The 18,308-nt window shown below is 37.9% G+C and overlaps 1 protein-coding gene across 3 annotated transcripts in view; it reads right to left on the bottom strand.

Moving 5' to 3' along the window:
* The window catches only part of TENT4A (terminal nucleotidyltransferase 4A), a 59,784-nt gene that overhangs the window by 3,450 nt on the left and 38,026 nt on the right, over positions 1-18,308 (bottom strand). The window contains exon 11 of one of the 3 annotated variants that reach the window (XM_063399628.1): positions 8,089-8,247. The exons of the other annotated variants lie outside the window; for them this stretch is intronic. Within the exon in view, the coding sequence (XP_063255698.1) occupies positions 8,089-8,247 (159 nt within the window). The remainder of the gene's footprint in view (positions 1-8,088; positions 8,248-18,308) is intronic. 3 annotated transcript variants of the gene reach the window in all.

The raw sequence follows: 18,308 nt of genomic DNA, 5'->3' as shown, positions 1-18,308 counted from the left end.
AATCAACCTTCAACATGCAACTATTAAACTCTAAAGACAGACACACCTAGCATTAGACTACATAGCAAAACAATTCCAGGACAAACAGAAAAAGGAAACGCAAGCTGAGAATTTTTCATTCTTAAGAAGCCCTGCTTTCCAAACATTATTTATTGATGTATGTTTCATAAATCATTTCTAGTAGATGTTTTAGCAAGTAAACAACGTGAAACTAAAAAAAATTAGAATGTTTTATATTTTTGGCAGGTGGTCCTTCAAGCAAACACACCATGTCACATTCTCGCACAAGGTTTTCTAGTTCAGTAGGTATATCTCTGACTCAATTATATATAAGCATTTACTTGAAATTACATCAAAATACTAGAAGTTATCCTATAATAGTAAAATACTAAAAGTAGCCAGTAATCACAGTGACCCTCAACTATGTGCTGAAGAAAGGCAAAAGGAAACTTTAGTATTGCTACTGAACAACTAAAATAAAACTGATCAAGGAGCATACAAACTTCCAGGAAGCCAATCCATCTACTTCAGTTGAAAATGTGGAAAATCTGGGAATTTCTTCCTCAATATGAATGAGGATTCACACACACACAAAAAACACCCCAAACTACCAGGAGCAGGTCAGCAGGTGACTCCAAGATCAGACAAGCAGCACAGCAAGTACGACAAGCGCATCTACCTGAATCCTAAAAGATGTCATCCCCCCTTTGTTTGCTCAAAAGGTAAACTTTCAAGGGATGATTAATAACCTAGCCAGAATGTGAACTCAAGCTTGTGATGAAGCATTCTGCATTGTTTTTAGGCCATCAAGATAAACACTGTCAATCTATTGGAGGGATCTGAATCTATCAGTCTTATAACTCATCACTTGAGAGAGGTGCTTAAGGAAGTTGACTCAGGGACCCCACCCCGTCAGTCAGAGATGATGCCTCTGTATTTTCTCAACTACATTTGGTCCCCTAGTTTGTTCATTTCTTTGAACAGCTTTTAGCATCCTGCATCCTGTACTATGGCATGTCACAGCTTATATGACCACCACATTTAATTTGAGCCTCCTACAGAATGATCTATCAGTTCTTAGAGTAAATAATTTCCTGTCCTTCTGTTCTCTTTTTCGTATACTGCTGATGATGACACAGACCTAGATGATATACGCCACCTTGTCAAGGTTAAACAAACATTCTTTCTTGACACAGAAGCAATTCCATGTGTTTCATCACTAGTAACATTTTTCCCTATTCTGCTTTCATTTGTGTTTTGACTTTCCTCTGATGAGGAAAGAAATGGCAAAATTATACTTACTGTTGGTGTTTGCTGCTGCTGCTCAGGGCCTACCACTCTCTACAAAGTTTAATTTCTCTCCCTCCTGGTGTATCACCTTGAAAGGTCCTTCTGCATCCTTTCTCAGGTAGCCCTTAAGGTGTGCTTCACACCACTAGCAAACTCCACCAGGCTTCATCCACTGCCTTTTAGATATTAGGCAGCACAAACTCCTGCAGGGCTTCCCTGGTGAACTCCATCTTCTACAAAACTGAGGTTTTTGTTCCTAATTTTCCAATCAGTTAATTGTTTAACATGGGACACATATCATTCACTTAACTTCTTTCAAGACTTACGTCTTTATAGACCTTGTCTTTTATGCCTTAATTTACTTCATGTTTTTAGAAATTTCAAGAGGCTGTACCAAACATCTTTCTCCTGTGCACAAACTTCTGGACATTCCCACACTGAAGACTCCCACCATCACTGAGAGATGACATCTGTAAGCAGATGATGCCTGGAGAGATCAGACAATCCAAAAAGAAAACCCTTCATCTGTGATACAACAGAGAGCTTTGATTTAGAAGTTTCAACTTCTTTGGATTTAGTTCTCTAGATTGGACAATCTCTTCCATCTTAAGGCTATGGATTCAAGAAATGAAAGTTGGAATTGGTTTGGTTTTTATCTGTGTTGAATAATCTGCTAGATCTGGGTGGTAAACTAAAGAATTCACATTTAAGACAAGGCTGGGGATGGGGGCAAAGTGAAATTCTGCATCACATACCAGATTAAAAAAGTTTCCAGGAAAAAAAACAACAACAGAAAATAGAAAAGCAAACAAACCAACTCCCCAGAACTTAACATAAAAAAACAGGAGGAAAAAATGAAAAGGCCCCAGAAAAAAACTCAAGAAAACAAATCTGGTTGTAATAGAAATACCAAGTAATTACTTGCTAAGGAAACCAAATTTCTATTCTTAAATACTGGCAAATTTACTGTACAAAACTGCTGACATTTAAAGACTGCCATTATTCAAAACGAAAATTTATCACCAAAAATCAATCCCCTACAATTTGAAATAACATCAGTAACATAACAGAGCTGAAGTCTAAACATAAACAGGCTTCTGAATTGTTCTGGTCTTTTGTTAGTTTGGTTTTTTTTGCCTAACAGCATTTCCAAAGTAAGGAGGAAAAAAAGGCAGAAAAATGTTGGTAATAAAGTATCTGTGCTCAATTTAAAAAGAAATTATACATACAGTGCTCCACTGGTAAGTAGTTACAGATTGGTAAGTACTTACAGAGGTAAAGGAAAAGCCTAGAAAAGGCATAAGACAGTTTTGAAAGATCACATATCTACTATTTTGTTGTTTAGAGCACAGGATTAAAGGCCATGGCTGAATCTAGTCTGCAGTTGATCAGACTTGTAATCAAACTCACACTTCAAAACCATTTCATGGGAAATACCAGAGCAGTATTCAGTGCTACCTTACTGTGGCATTAACATTTTAAGTATCCCTTAAATAACCTATCATGCATTGTTAAAATATTCCACAAAGTTTGCAATGTTTCCAAATTCTCTATTTTAGGCTTGTAGCACTTGCTGACTTTCTGAGCATAAAAAAATCTGTAAATACAATAAAAAATTTAACTTCTTTATGAAGTAGACTCATTGTTTTGCAGAGAAATAATGGACAATGACCTAACCAACATTTTAGTCACAGCTGCATAAGCAATAAGCAAATTATTAGGCACCCTAGCCTCATTACTTTAGATCAGTTAACAGGATTCTGCAAAATATTTGCACATGCTAACTGGGTGTACTCTTAACCTGGTAAGATTTCTATGTGGTTTAGAATTCTAAGCTGAAGTAGAGACAAACCAAAATAAGTTCTTCCAAAAGTTGTTTAGAACTGGCAGTCTAAGGAAATAAAGCTCAAAGCACAGCAAACAAAGAGACTTCTCTCTTTTTGGGACCTACAGGCCACTTTCAGCTACAACTGATAAAATCTTGAGTCCTGAATAGATTTTATAAAATGAGCCCAAACTCTTCTGCTGTTATTAAAAGGGGAAATTTATGGAATCAACCATAAGCACAGCAAAGAAAAGATAAACCTACATGGGGACTAAAAAGAGTTCAAAAGCAAGAAATATTTTAGATGTTTCTTATCTTCCAGACAAGAAAACTGATAAAATTAAAGCTGCAAGGGAGCAGAAAATTTAAATATTCTGTATCCTATTTCACTTCATTATAGAGTACTGGCAGAGCCTACAAATGTCAAGATTCTCTTCACCTTTCACAACAGGTTAGGCAATACTAGTATGAGCAGCTCCAAGATAAACCAGTATTTGAGAGAGCAGAAGTCCCAGAATAAGGGACTGACAGTAGACAGTGCTGTCAGCATCGCAGAAAATACTGAACTACATTGTGGTAAAGGAAGTTGAATGACATCCAAAATAAATACCCTTTTTGATCTTGTTTGATCAAGTTTCAAAACTGAGGGGCAAGAGTCAAAACAACGCTACCAGAAGACAGAACTCATACTGCCACTTCGCTGCTGTTGTGACATAGGCCATGAAGTGTATCTGCATACTTGTCACTACAGAGAAAGGAGACAATAGCTTTTTTAGCACAAAACTGACAGTTTCAGACCTTAAAGAGAAATCTTACCTCACTGAGAATTCTCACTTCTGATTTGGAACAGAAAAACTATTACTACAGTACAAAAAACCCTTTCCAAATGATGAGGTGATACCAACATAGGACATGTGAAAAAGTCTGCAGAGGAAATACATATGTGATTCTTCAAATCAGTCTCAGTTTGTGAGCCAAAATCTGATTACAGTGACACTGGAAGATGAAGGAGTACTATGTTAACAAAATGAAGGTATGATTTCTACATTTCCATAAGTCTTTTATTTATTGTGGGTTTGTTTATGTTTCTAAGAAACTACTATTTAGACTTTGTCTTTCCCACAACTCAAAAAGCACTTAGGAAGCAACCACCAATGCAGCCAGAGGATCTCATACAGTCCTATAAACATCCAGACTGGATGTTTATATGGAGACCTCTGGAGATCACTTAATCCAACATTCTGTTGTCACATTAGGTTATCCACGGTCTGGTCAGGCTAAGACAGTTTCCATACTCCTTCCATGGAAGGCTAGCACCACATAAAGACCGCCCATATAAGTATAGGGCAACTATCCATATAAGTATAGGGCAACCTAGATGAAAAATCTCCGGTACTGTTTTCAGAGCAACCTCTGAAACTCAGATCTAGTTTTTCCTTCTCTTCTTTCCTTAGGAAATAAAACATCATCTTGTCTTAAGTTTCACATGTGTCAAAAACCAAACAATGTTCTGTCACACACAGAAGATGAGAGTCTGACATTTAGAATCAAACTGTTTCCAAAGAAGATAACCACAGCCTATTTCTTATGAAAATGCATGGACACTGAAAAATTATTCCACCCCAGATGAGAGCATTCTCAATAAAAAAATAACAAAAATGTCATTTGGTTGAGTGAAGAAGCCTTGAATACCTAAACAGCTTAAAAATGCCATTGAACAAATCAGGTCATTTCTAAATTGAAGTTGACATACTGAAAACACCGAAATATCTCAATATACAAAGGGAATTCAGCACACTTCTGCACTGACATGAATTAAAATGTGCCTTTACAAACTTATCCTTCATTCAAGTGAGCTACACTTAACTGTTTGCACTCATCTAAAAGAAATTTTAACTCAAGTCCCTGACCAATACTGTTTGCAACGCTGCTAATCTTCCAGCAAGCATCTCAGAGATACTAGCAGTATCAGCAGTACTAATGAGACAAAGCAACACCACTAACAATTGTTCTGGATAAAAGCAAACTGAAACAAAGTACGCTAGCCACAGAAGTGCCTGTGACACAAGATAAAAAAGTGGTTTATAAGTTTAAATGTTCTGCCTTATTTGGCCAAACTCAAAAGAATTTGAAAAAACGAATCTTCTTCTGCAAGTCCTTTTACGATTTGGACCGTGGTATTTCAGCACTGATATTAAGGTTTCCTTTCCTAGTTGTCTCCATAGCAACAAACATATTCCCAATCACACACCATCATCTTTACTGGAGACTTTCTCAGACACACTAGAAGCCAGCCAGTGCAGCAGAGGGACTGGTGCTTACTGGCTTTAGATAGTTTGGAATCAAAACATAACCCTTTGGGGGGAAAAAAAGAAAGAATCTTAAATGAAAGAGTTCTTACGACCTAAGAAAAAGTAAGTTTCTTCTCTCTTCATTTTGGCAACCTAGCATACAGCAATCCAGCATGACTTAAACTTATCTCAAAATAGCAACCAGGAATGTAGTCCCCTCATCTCCTTGGGAAGTTACCAAGCAATTTCTGCCTTCTCTACTCATCTGGACATGAGTGTCAACATTGGTTTTTCTGCTTATTTCTATTGGGCAGCACTGCTCCATGAACTGCTTGGCTCCCTCAAATAAACTTTCAAACTGCTGTCAGCAGAGTAGAAGAATGATTACCTTGGAAAAGTGATGGATGATGATGATCCTGAAAAGCACACAGATCTGTGCCAGGAGCTTAATCAGACTCTGAACTATCTGGAAATTCTCCAATTAATTATGCAGTACATAAATAGAATTGGTAATCACACCAAACATGTGTCAGGAATGAAAATACCAGGAAGCTTTAACAGCAGCAAACTTGCCTAGAAGGCAGTGATTTGTTCAAAATACAGTTAAATGCTGCTTTTCAGAGTTGCACTTGACACGTAGGTACAGATTTCTACTGAGGTAGAAAAAGTTGCCAGGGAGAAAGCTGAAGAAACCATGCAGACAAATGAGTCCCTTTCAAAAATTTTTGAATATGAAAGAAGACTTGCTTTTAAGAAAGTGTTACACATGTTCAAATCTATCAGGATACGAGTCCTCTAAGATGGAAGAATGCACCTATTAAGAATTATAAGCTAGCTGAGTATCATCAACTGAAAAGAAAAGCCATCAGCCTAATCCAGCACAGTCATGCTCCAGAAAGTTGGAGGTGGAAATGAGTAAATTGACTTCATTTTCCACTTCTGACTCAATCAAACTTTATCAAAATAGCCCACTTCTTCACAAAACATAAGCTTTTGGTAAATTCAATGAAAATAGCCTATTATCCCATTTCTAAACTACAGGTAGCAAAAAAGTCTTCTGACTTCATGTGATTTTTAAAGGCACATCTCTGTTAAGCAAAGCCACAGGAGAGTTCCTGCTTTTAAACATATAAGTATTATAAAACTACTAACAGAACAGTTAATAGTCACTTGAAAGGACAGCCAAGGAACAGAAAGCTAGAAAAAGTGCTACAAAGCAGTTGTTTCCTAAGATTGAAAATTCTAGCAGAGATCCAAAATTCACATAACACATTGCCTTTTCACAACCGTGGCAAACACTCTGAATGCCAACTTGTTTTGTACTAACAACTGCATGCCTCCTAACTAGCTCCAGGGTACTTTGTCAGAAAAGCAGAGCTGTTAAGGAAAGAATAATCTACACTAAGCTTGTATTTTAGATGGAAGTTTAACTTAAAATAAGTCTCCAGTTTTATTCTTAAAAAACTTCTGAAGTTTCAGATTGGACTGTGTTCACTGCCCAGTGAATACTCAGTTGCAGACACTATAATAGAAATGTATTATTCTATTAGCTTCTCAATAATACATTTCCTGTGCAGGTAAACTGGTATTGCCTCAGTGGGACTGAGCAGTAGGGAAAGAAAGGAGGGAAGAATCTCTGTAATCAGTTAGAAGTTTAAAACCAAAGGCAAGCCAAGGAAAGTGATCATTTCACCTCTACTCAGAATAGGTGAGATCACACATGGAGTGCTGGGCCCAGGTCTGGGTTCCCCAGGAACAGCGATATGGACAAATGGGAGAGTATCCAGTGAAGATCCATGAAGTAAGTGCTGAATCAAATTTTAAAAAGGCAAAGTCTTTAAGCTGAAAATCTCCTAGTCCTTGATTCCCAAGAACTCTGATAGAAGGACTTGAAGAAGCAGGAAGAGAACCTGATCGAAACTAAGTTTCAAAGAAACCAGCTCTGGTTTGTTTTGTTACCATAGGCAAGCTACAACCCACAATTTGCATTAAGCCTGGTGTGAGGCATGTTTGACTGTTGCTTTAATTATTAAGACTGAGGGAGTGTTTTCCTGCAGAAAGATGCACTGAGGTTTTACCAGAATGGATCCATTAGCCAAAATACGTTCAGATCCCAGCACATTTATATATGCATTTAATTTTTTAGTAAAAAATCTTGTGCACATATCCATAATTATGGATATAATATACATTAAAAATGTATTTTAATATTACAAGTGTAATACTACAAGTATAACCAAATCTGTTCTAATAATTCAAAATCAAGACAACTAAGTATGCCTAGAAAGGTCAGTACTACTCCTTAAAATTCAACAACTATCTTACAGCTCCACCACCTATATGGCAGTGGAAATTAAACAGCCTAAAGATCTACAAACACTCCACTAGTTGGGAAGCAGGACTCTCAAATACAACATAAGGAGTCAGAGACCTGACACTCCTTCTTTAACTTGCTCCTAGGTAAGGAGTAAGTCTGTGTTGTGGAGGGGCTTATCCACTCTATAGCCTTTCCCCCCTTTGCTCTCCCCGCACCTCTGACACAGCAGGTGAGTACTTGAATGACCCCATGAAGCTCAGCACATGCTCTGTGAAGGTTCTCCTCAGAGGCTCTGGGACTGACAGCACAGCACATGACCTACAGCTGGTGTGACGGCTGCCCGTGACAGAGTTGCTGGCTCATACCTGGTTACTGGCGGCCATTATCAGGGCTCTCGGAGGCGCAGATTGGGGTTTACCACTTGGCAGGGGCAATGCGGGTGCTAAACTGGCCATAAGCTGAGTCGGTGCTTGAAGACTGAACTGGTAAACATTAGGAGCTGTGCAAGGTGCTGTATCTGATTCCTTTTGGCAGAGAAAAAGGGGAAAAGAAAAGCAACTTTACAGAAAGTACAGTATATACAGACTATGTACGTGAAATTGAACCCAAATATCAACTCAAGTGAATACTGTAAAACATAATGATCTTTTTTCAATAGTAAAAAAAATAATAAAAGCCAGCACTGTATTTATTTTATACATCTAGCAAAAGTTTAACTGAACTTCCATTAAGAAGACAACGTCAACAGGTCTATGGCAATCACAGGTCAGTTCCAGTCAGCACAAATCTAAGGCCAAAGTTATGTCTCTAGCAAATTCAAACTAGAAAAACTAAACCTGAGAAAAAACAGAACAAGAACAGCAACACTCTGGGTGACAGAAGGGCAGGAATTTTGGTTGTCATGACAGATTTGATCCTCAGAACAGTGTTCTGAAGTGTACTGATTTATATGGCAAAGTTACTCACTGCATTTGTTACAATCTTCTCCCACTCTACACAGCAATAGCCAAGTTAGGGCTCCACCCACCAAGAAACAGGTTGATACTCTGCCAGTCAGGACCAGTATATACACACCAGTCACACACGCCACTGCTCTCAGGAGTTCTCCTCCCCTCCCTTTTTATCTCAAATCTGAGGGATAGTTCTTCAGGGAAAGCAAGATGGATGCAGGATAACAGAAAAGATACTGCAATGGAACTGATATCACTGATTCCTATATTCTTCCTCCTTCCTGCCTGATCACCTGCAATCTCAGATGCATCTTAAGCAGAGGTACCAGTGATGATGAAGTATTGTGTGTCTGGAGCACCTAACAGCAAGGAGGCAAGCACAGATCCAGGGGTTTACAGGAATTACTGAAGTCTGAAAACATTCAACTACCTCAGTTCTTAAAGATCAATTATTTTCTAAGTTGAGAAAGGTGGAAAGCAAGCCACAGCCTTTTAAAACAACTATGAAGACAAAAACTTTTGTAAAACTTATTTTTCAACCATAACATAATGGCAGAAATAGCTTCCCCTACATTTCACTGCTGTTTTTTACCACGTTCTTAACTCCAAAGCATTCTAAACTTAAAACAATGGAAAAACCTATTCTTTATCCCAAACCAATAGTGTTTTTTCCACTTCCAGCTGTTAGGTTCAGAATATGGCAAGAGATGGAGGTCAGCCAATTAGTAGTTTAGAAGTTACCACATTAAAAGGCATTATTGGCTCAGGTCAATGCAGATTTTTACTGCTGAAGTAATTACTGAAGTATGCTATTGCTCTGTCTCTAAAGATTAATTGCCTGGAAGAAAAGACTCTTCACTTAAATCACAAACTTTAAACAGATCTCCAGCACTACTATTTGCCCTTAAATGCCCTTGTTTTCTAAATTAGATTCTTCAGTCAGAGAATAGGCTGCTCAACAACAGAAACAAGAAAATGTTTAAAAGCTTTTCTTTGGGAAGATTATATAAGTGAGACTGACAACTGAGAATACTGAGCAGCCTAAGCAATGAGCTACTACAAAGCAAAACTTGCATCCCAGCTGAATTAAATACTCACAGTAGAAAGAGTCCTCAATAAAACCAATTTGTTAGAACAACCAGTCTTTTATTGGTCTGTATAAATTTGTGCTTACTAAAAAATAAGATCTAGAAAGAAAGGAGCTGCTCTCCTATTAGTTCAACTAGTGATAAAAGTTACAGTATGCCTCACTGAAGCACATAACTGCATCATGAATTCACTAAAGACACATCATACTCGTAAAAAGAATCTCTGCAGAAAATTCGTATTTATGAGACTGGATATTTATTCTTTAATAAATATGTTCATCATAGAGGGAAACTACATGTTATAGCACTGACCAAAAATTAAGCTTAGTTGATGGCTGGATTAGATGGCACTTTTCTCCTCTGCCCAATCAAGAGCATCAACACAGTGGGAACAGGCTAAGGTCTCCACAAAGATGAGTTTCCTTGGACACTTTTGGTTATGGAATTATTAAAAAGCTAATGAGGAGAGGGGCAAATGAACAGACAAGTTCTAAGCATGCTCACAAGTACCCATGAACTAGTAGACCGGATGGAAAAAAGGATCTTATTGTCTAGCCAAACCAATGTGCAAATCTACCGCAACACAGCCTTCACAAACCTGACCAAAGAACAATTTTAGTGTCTCCATTTAAAGGATCTCCCCTTTCTCTTCTGCTTAGATACAATTATATCCCTGAAGGTTCACATGCATAACTCAGATGGGACACTTCTCATTAATGAGATTTCTAAGGGGGTTCAGAGCAACAAAAAGTTGCTCAAAAGAGTAGCAGATGGAAGAGAAAATCATTTAACTAAGATTAGGTTTCACCACAAAGAAAGAATGTGCTTAATTTTAATTTTGTGATAGGTACCTTCTTCTGCCACAAGTGTTATTTACTAAAATATATCTCATAAAGGCAGATTGTATCTTTTTTCTAAGGCAATCCTGGATTGCCAACGGCATTACTGTATGGAGCTGATATTGTGACTTCTCAAGAGCATCAAAATCCTTCTGTACAGAACAGCATTATCCTTCTTAAACAGAAAGATTAAACTCTGATCAGAAAATTGAGCCCAATGTGACCAAAATTGATTGTCCATAAGCATGGCCTACATGGAAGGATTAAATCCTTCTTGGTCTTCTGGTCCAGATTCTTGAGTGAAACATGCAAACTTCAAGCACTACAGAAGTTCAGATGATCTGCAAGTAAATATATGGAGGTAATGCTTTCAACACGTCAGGCATGCATCTGGAAGACTAAAGCTCTCGCCACTACTAGGGTGAGGGCTACAGAGGTCACATTAAAAAAGATAAACATTCACTGAAGGGGCAAGATCCCTCCATTGATTATAGCAGATCATGTAAGGATAAAGCTACAAGACTGCACCTTGTAGCAGTACCAATACCTCATCCTGCAAGGAAAGTATCTTCTAAAGATATGCCTTTGGAAACCAAGAAAGAGTAACAGATCCAGATTTATCCTCCTGGGACATTTCCATTTTAAAACCTGTTCTTTAACCAGTTTCAACTTCCTGATTAAGAACTTAGTATGCAGAAGGAACATATCTACTACTCATTGCTCTGATTACTGAGGACTCTACTTTAATGCCAGAAAAAAGAAAGTATGGAAGCTACCTAGAAACTCAAGTGTTACTGATAAACTTCTGCCTAGATAGAAACAGTGAAACCCTGCAGTCATATGAAAGATGAAGAACTGAAATCCAGACTTCTCTTCCTGACATAGGATGAAAACAAAGTAAAATCATTTACTCTTCTGCAAAATGCCATCTCCTGTTAAAAAAAGACCCAAGACCCCACCACCAAGAGAATATTTATTTGCCAAATTACTAACTAGGTTTGGCCATAAGAATTTATTTCAATTCCATTAACAACTCAAGGCTTTAGATACTTCGTAACTTCTAAGTTAACAACAGCCACCATTTCAGAACTTTCCATTTCCAAGACAGTATGCTTTCTTAAGAACTGAAGTTGCCTAAGATTGATTCCTGACCCCAGTGTGTTTAAGTTTGGCTCAATGCTAAAGGAGTCTAACTATCCTAAAGTCAGTACTTAAAACAACAGAATGCAAGTTTCCTGATAATGTGATGGATTTGGGTTTTCACCCCCATTTCCAAGAATGAACTACAAAATCATGGCAAAAAGATCCTTATTGTTTCCACCCTCAAAATTTCTTCCACTAATTAAACAATTTTTTTTCTCTTTCCCACAACATTCAGGAGCTGGAAGCTGTGAGAGAACAATGAACATTTCAGTAAAAACTCTGTTCCATCTTTGAAAGAAAAGAACTGAAAATTGTTGTTTATAATTAACATTTTACACTGTACTTTTTCAAGTGTTCCTTTCCTTACCTACAATTACAGTGATTTAACAGATGATTGCTGCCAGTCTTACTCCTTCTGTCTCTTTTCCCATTCCAGCCTTCTCCATTACACCTGGATTAGCATCTGACATTGTTATGTGCTAATTCACAAAGGTGAACCACAGAAACAGTAATCCCCTTCTTACTAGTTTCACTTTCTGAATCAGCTCACCACAGGATTAGGTGAATAAGAGTGCAGAAAGGCAGGAGCAGCTAATTGAAAGGAAATTTGGCTAGAAAATACATCCTATTACTGAATTGGCTTAGGAAAGTGCAAAACCACACTCCTTTGAACAGAAAGCAACACCAGAGGACATTTCATAGTTTGGGGCCATGCAGAGAAGAACTTCAATGCCTGCTCTCACTTGCATGGCTTTAGCCCCAGCATAGTTAACTGTGCTCAATAAACCACCATGCTTCCAAAGGTGACTGTAGGATCACCCCCTGCACTCATCCCATTTCTTCCACATTGTGTGCCATTTCCTTTCTTGGTGGTTGGAGCCAGAACTTCAACTATGGTGTAAATAAAGTAGAACTGAGATAAACAGAATTTCTACTTCTATGGAAGGTCACAAGATAATTTGCATCAATACAGTTGCTCCACTCCCAGTGACCAGCCAATAAGCAATACAAATCTTGAGTTAAGGTCAAATTGGTTGATTTTTCTGCCTTTCATTGCAAAAGGCAAATATCTTGGTCATTGTGATTACAGAAGGGGAATAATTAAATAGTATAGAATACACAAGCAAAGTGAAAAATACACATCCTCCAAAAGCATTAGTGGTTTTTTTACAGGAAGACGACTGAGAACATTATCTAATTAGTATCTACCAGATAAAATATAAGTCCAGTAAGTACGCTTTCAGCCACACCTCATTATACCATGAGAGGCCTGATTGCAAGCTTATTCCATGTTTTACCAATACTCACGTTATTTCAGATAAGTCATCTTAAATAAAAAAGGTCCCAAAAGTGTGGAATTTAACACTTCCTTTGTTGCACTTTTATTTCACAGGCATTCAACTGGTCTGTATTGCTAACAATATAGAAATATTTCCACTTCAATTTTCAAGTTATGCAGTAAATTACAGGGCTCATTGTGAAAGCTGAACACACACTGTACTGGACTATAAATACTGAATTTAGATTTTCTTCCATCTTAAAATGGCTTAGGTATCTCTGTGATATTTTTTTCATGGGAGGGAATGTTAAAATACAGCAAGATTACAGCTTAGACTTTGGCATCAGAAACTAGTCTGAAGTTAACTCTTAAAAAATTATGTGCTTCTCTCCTTACTTCACTAACCTCACAGCAGTAAAATCCCACTTTACTTGCCGAATTACAGATTCCCTCTGTATCCTCTGCTGCTTAGAATAACTTCTTAAATAAAATTACTTTAGAATTTTGTATTCAAAATTGTGCCTCCTGCAGCTTTGCAGAAATTTACTCTTACTTCAAGTGGCTATACAGAAGAGACTATTCAAGGAACTGATGCAGAAGAACTGAAGAACAGCATGAGTGCAAAACTTTGCAATGTCAGAGATGCGGGTTAAAAACCTCAAAAACAAACGTGGGGCTATACAGTGAAAGAGGAAAATAGGCAAAAGCAGCACTGGAAAAATTTGTTCTCCTCTAATCCACAGGAAGTGTTAGAATCTGCATAGCTAGAAATAAGGAAAAAAATAGAGTTTTAAAGGATTTGGGGGTTTAAATTCTTAAATGCCCCAAATGAAATGTCAATTAAATGCTTTTCCCCAGTAACACCAGGTTGTCCCTGTCTCTGAACTCAGGGTTGCCCACTGCTTTATCTGAAGACAAACTGTCTGCAGGTCAGCACTTGCATCTCTCTGAAGGCTAAACATCAAGACACTTCTTAAAGAACTTGATTCTTATTTGTTCAGGAAGGGGAGAAGCTTAAGAAAAAACCTGCATTATTCTACACAAAGCTGATCAACTATTCACACACATCTGAACAGTTACTTTGACTAGGACATGAGAATATTCAGGCATGTAGAAGGAAGAGAGAAAACTGTGTGTAGCTCTTGCTCTCGGGCAGAGAATTCTTTTAGTCAACCTCCTTTTGCCCCCATTCCTTATACATACAATTTCAACTGCAACTCTACAAATTAATCAGTCATTAAGATGGATTCAACAAGACTTAAAAGATTTTACAAGAAGAGATGTTACATATTCTGAAGTGTCTGTCCCTCTACTACAGATAAGCACGCCTCATTCCTGCAAATTCAATCACTTTAAAAAAGCACAGCATTTATCCAGACAAGATATGTCATATACTCTATCAGCTCTCTCTGTGAATATGGAAGCACAGTAGCTCCTGCTAATAAGCTGAAATTTAGTCTGGCTTATAGGAAGGAAGGTGAGATGGTTAATAACTTCATCAAACATGTTGAGTTCAAGTACAAAGCCACAATTACTGCAAAGCAAGTAACAGCTCCAAAAATCAGTGTGGGTTCTTGTGTGCATTGAGCAGAACTGTAAGAATAATGAGTCCTATTCTTATCACTCAAATTTATATATTAGTCTCAGAATGTAAGCATCCAATCAAGGTGTTGAATACATAATACTTCACTACAGTGAAAAGACAGATTCACAAAACACTGAAGGTTCTGCTCAGCATATTCTGTAGCTGATGGGGCTGAACCATGGGCAGATCAAGCATTGACATTCTGATGAAAAGTTTTATAACCCTGCAAGGATTACAGTTAGAATTTCAAGAACAGTCTGAAAGAAGGTATTATAAATGTTAAAAAGAGGCAAGGACTGTGTCATCTCCAAAGCTAGACTACAGGGTTATCTTGCTCAGGAAAACTTCAACCGCCTTGGCATGACTGCATGGTCTTGAGAACTCAGAGGTCTTCACAAAATTGTCTCATCATAGAAGCCTACACAACATGACCACCAGAAATACTGAGGTAAGGTGTATGAAATTTGTTAGAATCCAACTTCTAACAGACAACTTGGAGTTTCTGTGATGGGAACTGATATGACATTATATATCCATAAGGTAACTAAAAAGAGCTTTAAGAATTTCCTATGAGCCATTTTATCTGCTACTGATATGCATGCATCACTGTCACACAGTGTTATGCCTTATTTGGCATAACATCATCAGAACTGCAGAGCATACTTAGCACCAGAAATCAAACTAGACCAAAATGAGACTGCAAAAACATACCTAGGATTACTTCTTACATAGTAGAGACTGTTGATCAGGCTGTAGATATCCTCTAGCATTACTCTAGGACTTTCTGAGCTAATGAAAAGCATTTTGCCACAGTGCTTAAGCAACAAGAAATCCTGGTCACCAGTTAAAGAGTGCAGGTCCAGAATGAAAAAAAATGCACCCAGAGGGGGGAAAAAAAAAAAACCAAAAGACCACCCACAACCAAAATAATATTTTCAAGAGGAATTTGGTCACTGCTTCAATTGTGAGACTGACATCTGCAACTACCCAAAACAAGCAGAGAGCTGAGGGTGAACACAGCTCATTCCATCTGGTTTCAGAGCAGCAATCACTTAAATCAGTATGAAGGTGAGATTTTTTTAATGCCAGAAGCTCGTTTTCTCTTGTGGAACAGTTTGGCTTACATACAGTAAAAATTCACACACTTTCCACTGGCCTTGATGGCAAAGACATTGGTAAAGCATCTTCCATTATTCCCTTCAACATTTGTGGGATCATGTAGGAATGCATGGTATTGTACAACTTACCTGTTTGCAGGAGTGAAGAATATGCCTGCTTTTTTTCAGGGCAGCATAGGGTACTTGAAATCAGCAGAAAGCTTCACTGACAGAAGACTTACTACATAGATCAGTTTGACAATTAACATAATTGAGAAAAATATATGAGCAGTCCTGTGTTCTGATAACCAGATTCCTTGTATCCATAATGTTTTTATTATGTATTCTTTAGTTTGCTCCCGATCACTAATATTTACATCCTTCACTGAGCCAAGATAATTTTAATACTCAGTATTTTGCACAGAACTATATTAGAAGTATTGCTGAGTGAGTCAGAGCTCTGTATTGACATGTACAGTAGGACAATCTCATAAACTGAACAGCTCTCCCACTAATAGTTACAGAGATACCTGAAGACAGACTTCTCTTGCACAAGAACTTGGATCCAAAATTTACTGGGCCTTTGAAAAGCTGTCCTTTGTGATTAAGATTTTGCAGTTGGCTAGAACACCTACTAAAGACAGCATGGCTAGAATTTCATTGGCCAGAAAGTGCTAGACTAAGACATTTTGTTAAATAACTTTGCTACTTGGGGAAATCCATACAAGCATAGCTTTTGTTCAAATAATGATCTGGTCTCATTAGATACAATTCCTGATTTTGGGCTGTGAAGACAGTGGCTCAGAAGTGTCTTCTCCTGCAAGTTGGTCCTAGATGTGCAAAGATGAATGCAAACATCCTCCTGAGTTTCAGACTGTACGCTGAGAAAAAGCACATAAACCTAAAATATATGGGAAAAGAGAAGACTGTCCTGTAAGGAGACACTTCTCTTGTTCCTCAGTGGTACTTAAGTTCTCCACTTTAAAAGGCTGCCATCAGTATGGAGAACTCAGGGCAGTAACTGTAAGCTCTTATTTTCTTCCATTTTTCTGAGCATATACAGACACTGAGAGGCTGGCTTCTAAACGTTAGCTCTGGTTTATGCCAAGCCAGCCTTGAGAAAAACATGCTCCTTGTTATTGTTCTGTTCTCCTGCTGCTGGAATATATCTATAACCACTGCTTATGCCGACAGACCCTAAGTCCAAGACACCAGAACAATCATCTATTCAGCTGCTGAGTCATATTTACAGATTATTAATGCAAAACCTGTAATGCTGTCAGAACTCCAAGGAAGCAAATCTTTAAAAACCATATAGCACGCTGCATTGCAACCAACTATTAAACTATAGGGTTTAATAAAAATTCTAGGATCCCTGCGAGCAATACTGCAATAATATTTCCAGGACATGTTGACAAGTATATGCAAGGCCTCCACACTTATCACCAGTGAACAGTGATGTGGTGACTTCAAAATACAACTACCTCAGTGGATGGCTGGAAAGGGGCAATGTGAAAAAGTAACATCACAGGTTTTCATGTCTATTTCCATTTCCTCTCCCTCAACACAAGTAGCTGACTTTATTATACTGGTAGGTAGAAATCAGAAAGGACCAGATGCAGTTGATCACTATTATTAGTGAAACTTCAGCAGTAAATAGAAAAGCAAACACACTATCTAGTCCCTACAATTTAACAGATAGCATCCTGCACCTCATAAACAGCAAAAGATATTCTGCAATCATGAAAAACACACCTTCTGAAGCAGTATCTTAATGCAGAGTTTGTGCTTAAGGTTAATAGTGACATAGGGAGTAATATCTTGCTATTTAAAGTAAACATTAATTATTGGGAAGAGGTCAGCTGTAACTCTAGGGTCTCCTTGTCTCCTGCTTTTTCTTCACAATCTATACCTTCCTTTCCAGTACCAGAAAATTTCAAATGATTTCACTTTAAATAAATACAGAATCCTTCCCAAATAACAATCCTTCCACAGGATCAGAGGTAACATTGCATCTAACTCTAAAGTGATGAGATGCACCATATTCATAACTACCTTTGTCCAAAGCTGACAGAAAAGCTCACCATATCATGCCTATTAACAATGCATCAAAAGCTCTGGCACAAATACCAAGTTGTCATACGTGCCAGTTGTTCTTCTGCTGCAACCTGGGCACAGCACTATATCAGATCATGGCACGGATCAGCCAAGTATGGCAGAACAGGCGCCTCCTCCTAAATCAGGTGCAGCTCAGGACTGCTCAGCCAGAACTTTCTCCTCCTCACACACCCAAGTAAGAGTAGCATGAACTCATCAGCCATTTGTCAGAAACCTGCCATTCCACTCCAAATTAAGATAACATGCTATCCAGTCTGCTATGGACAAAGCCAATATATGACCTAGCCTTTCCCACAAGGACATGGCTTTTTGTTAGAAAAAACATAGCATTTCCTTTTACTATGTGAATGCCCAAGTTGATTTCAATTCTATCTTGTTGAGAGCTTCCTTTTCATTTTCATTAATTTCTCTGGCAGCAGCAATGAAGTTTCACCTTCAACATCAGGCTAAACAGGACTAAGGGGAGTTCATAACAACTCATAACCC

This window comes from Prinia subflava, chromosome 1 (assembly GCF_021018805.1).
Source record: "Prinia subflava isolate CZ2003 ecotype Zambia chromosome 1, Cam_Psub_1.2, whole genome shotgun sequence".
Classification (NCBI taxonomy): domain Eukaryota; kingdom Metazoa; phylum Chordata; class Aves; order Passeriformes; family Cisticolidae; genus Prinia; species Prinia subflava.
Note: the sequence above shows the minus strand (reverse complement) of the source record. Positions and strands in the feature narration are given on the sequence as shown.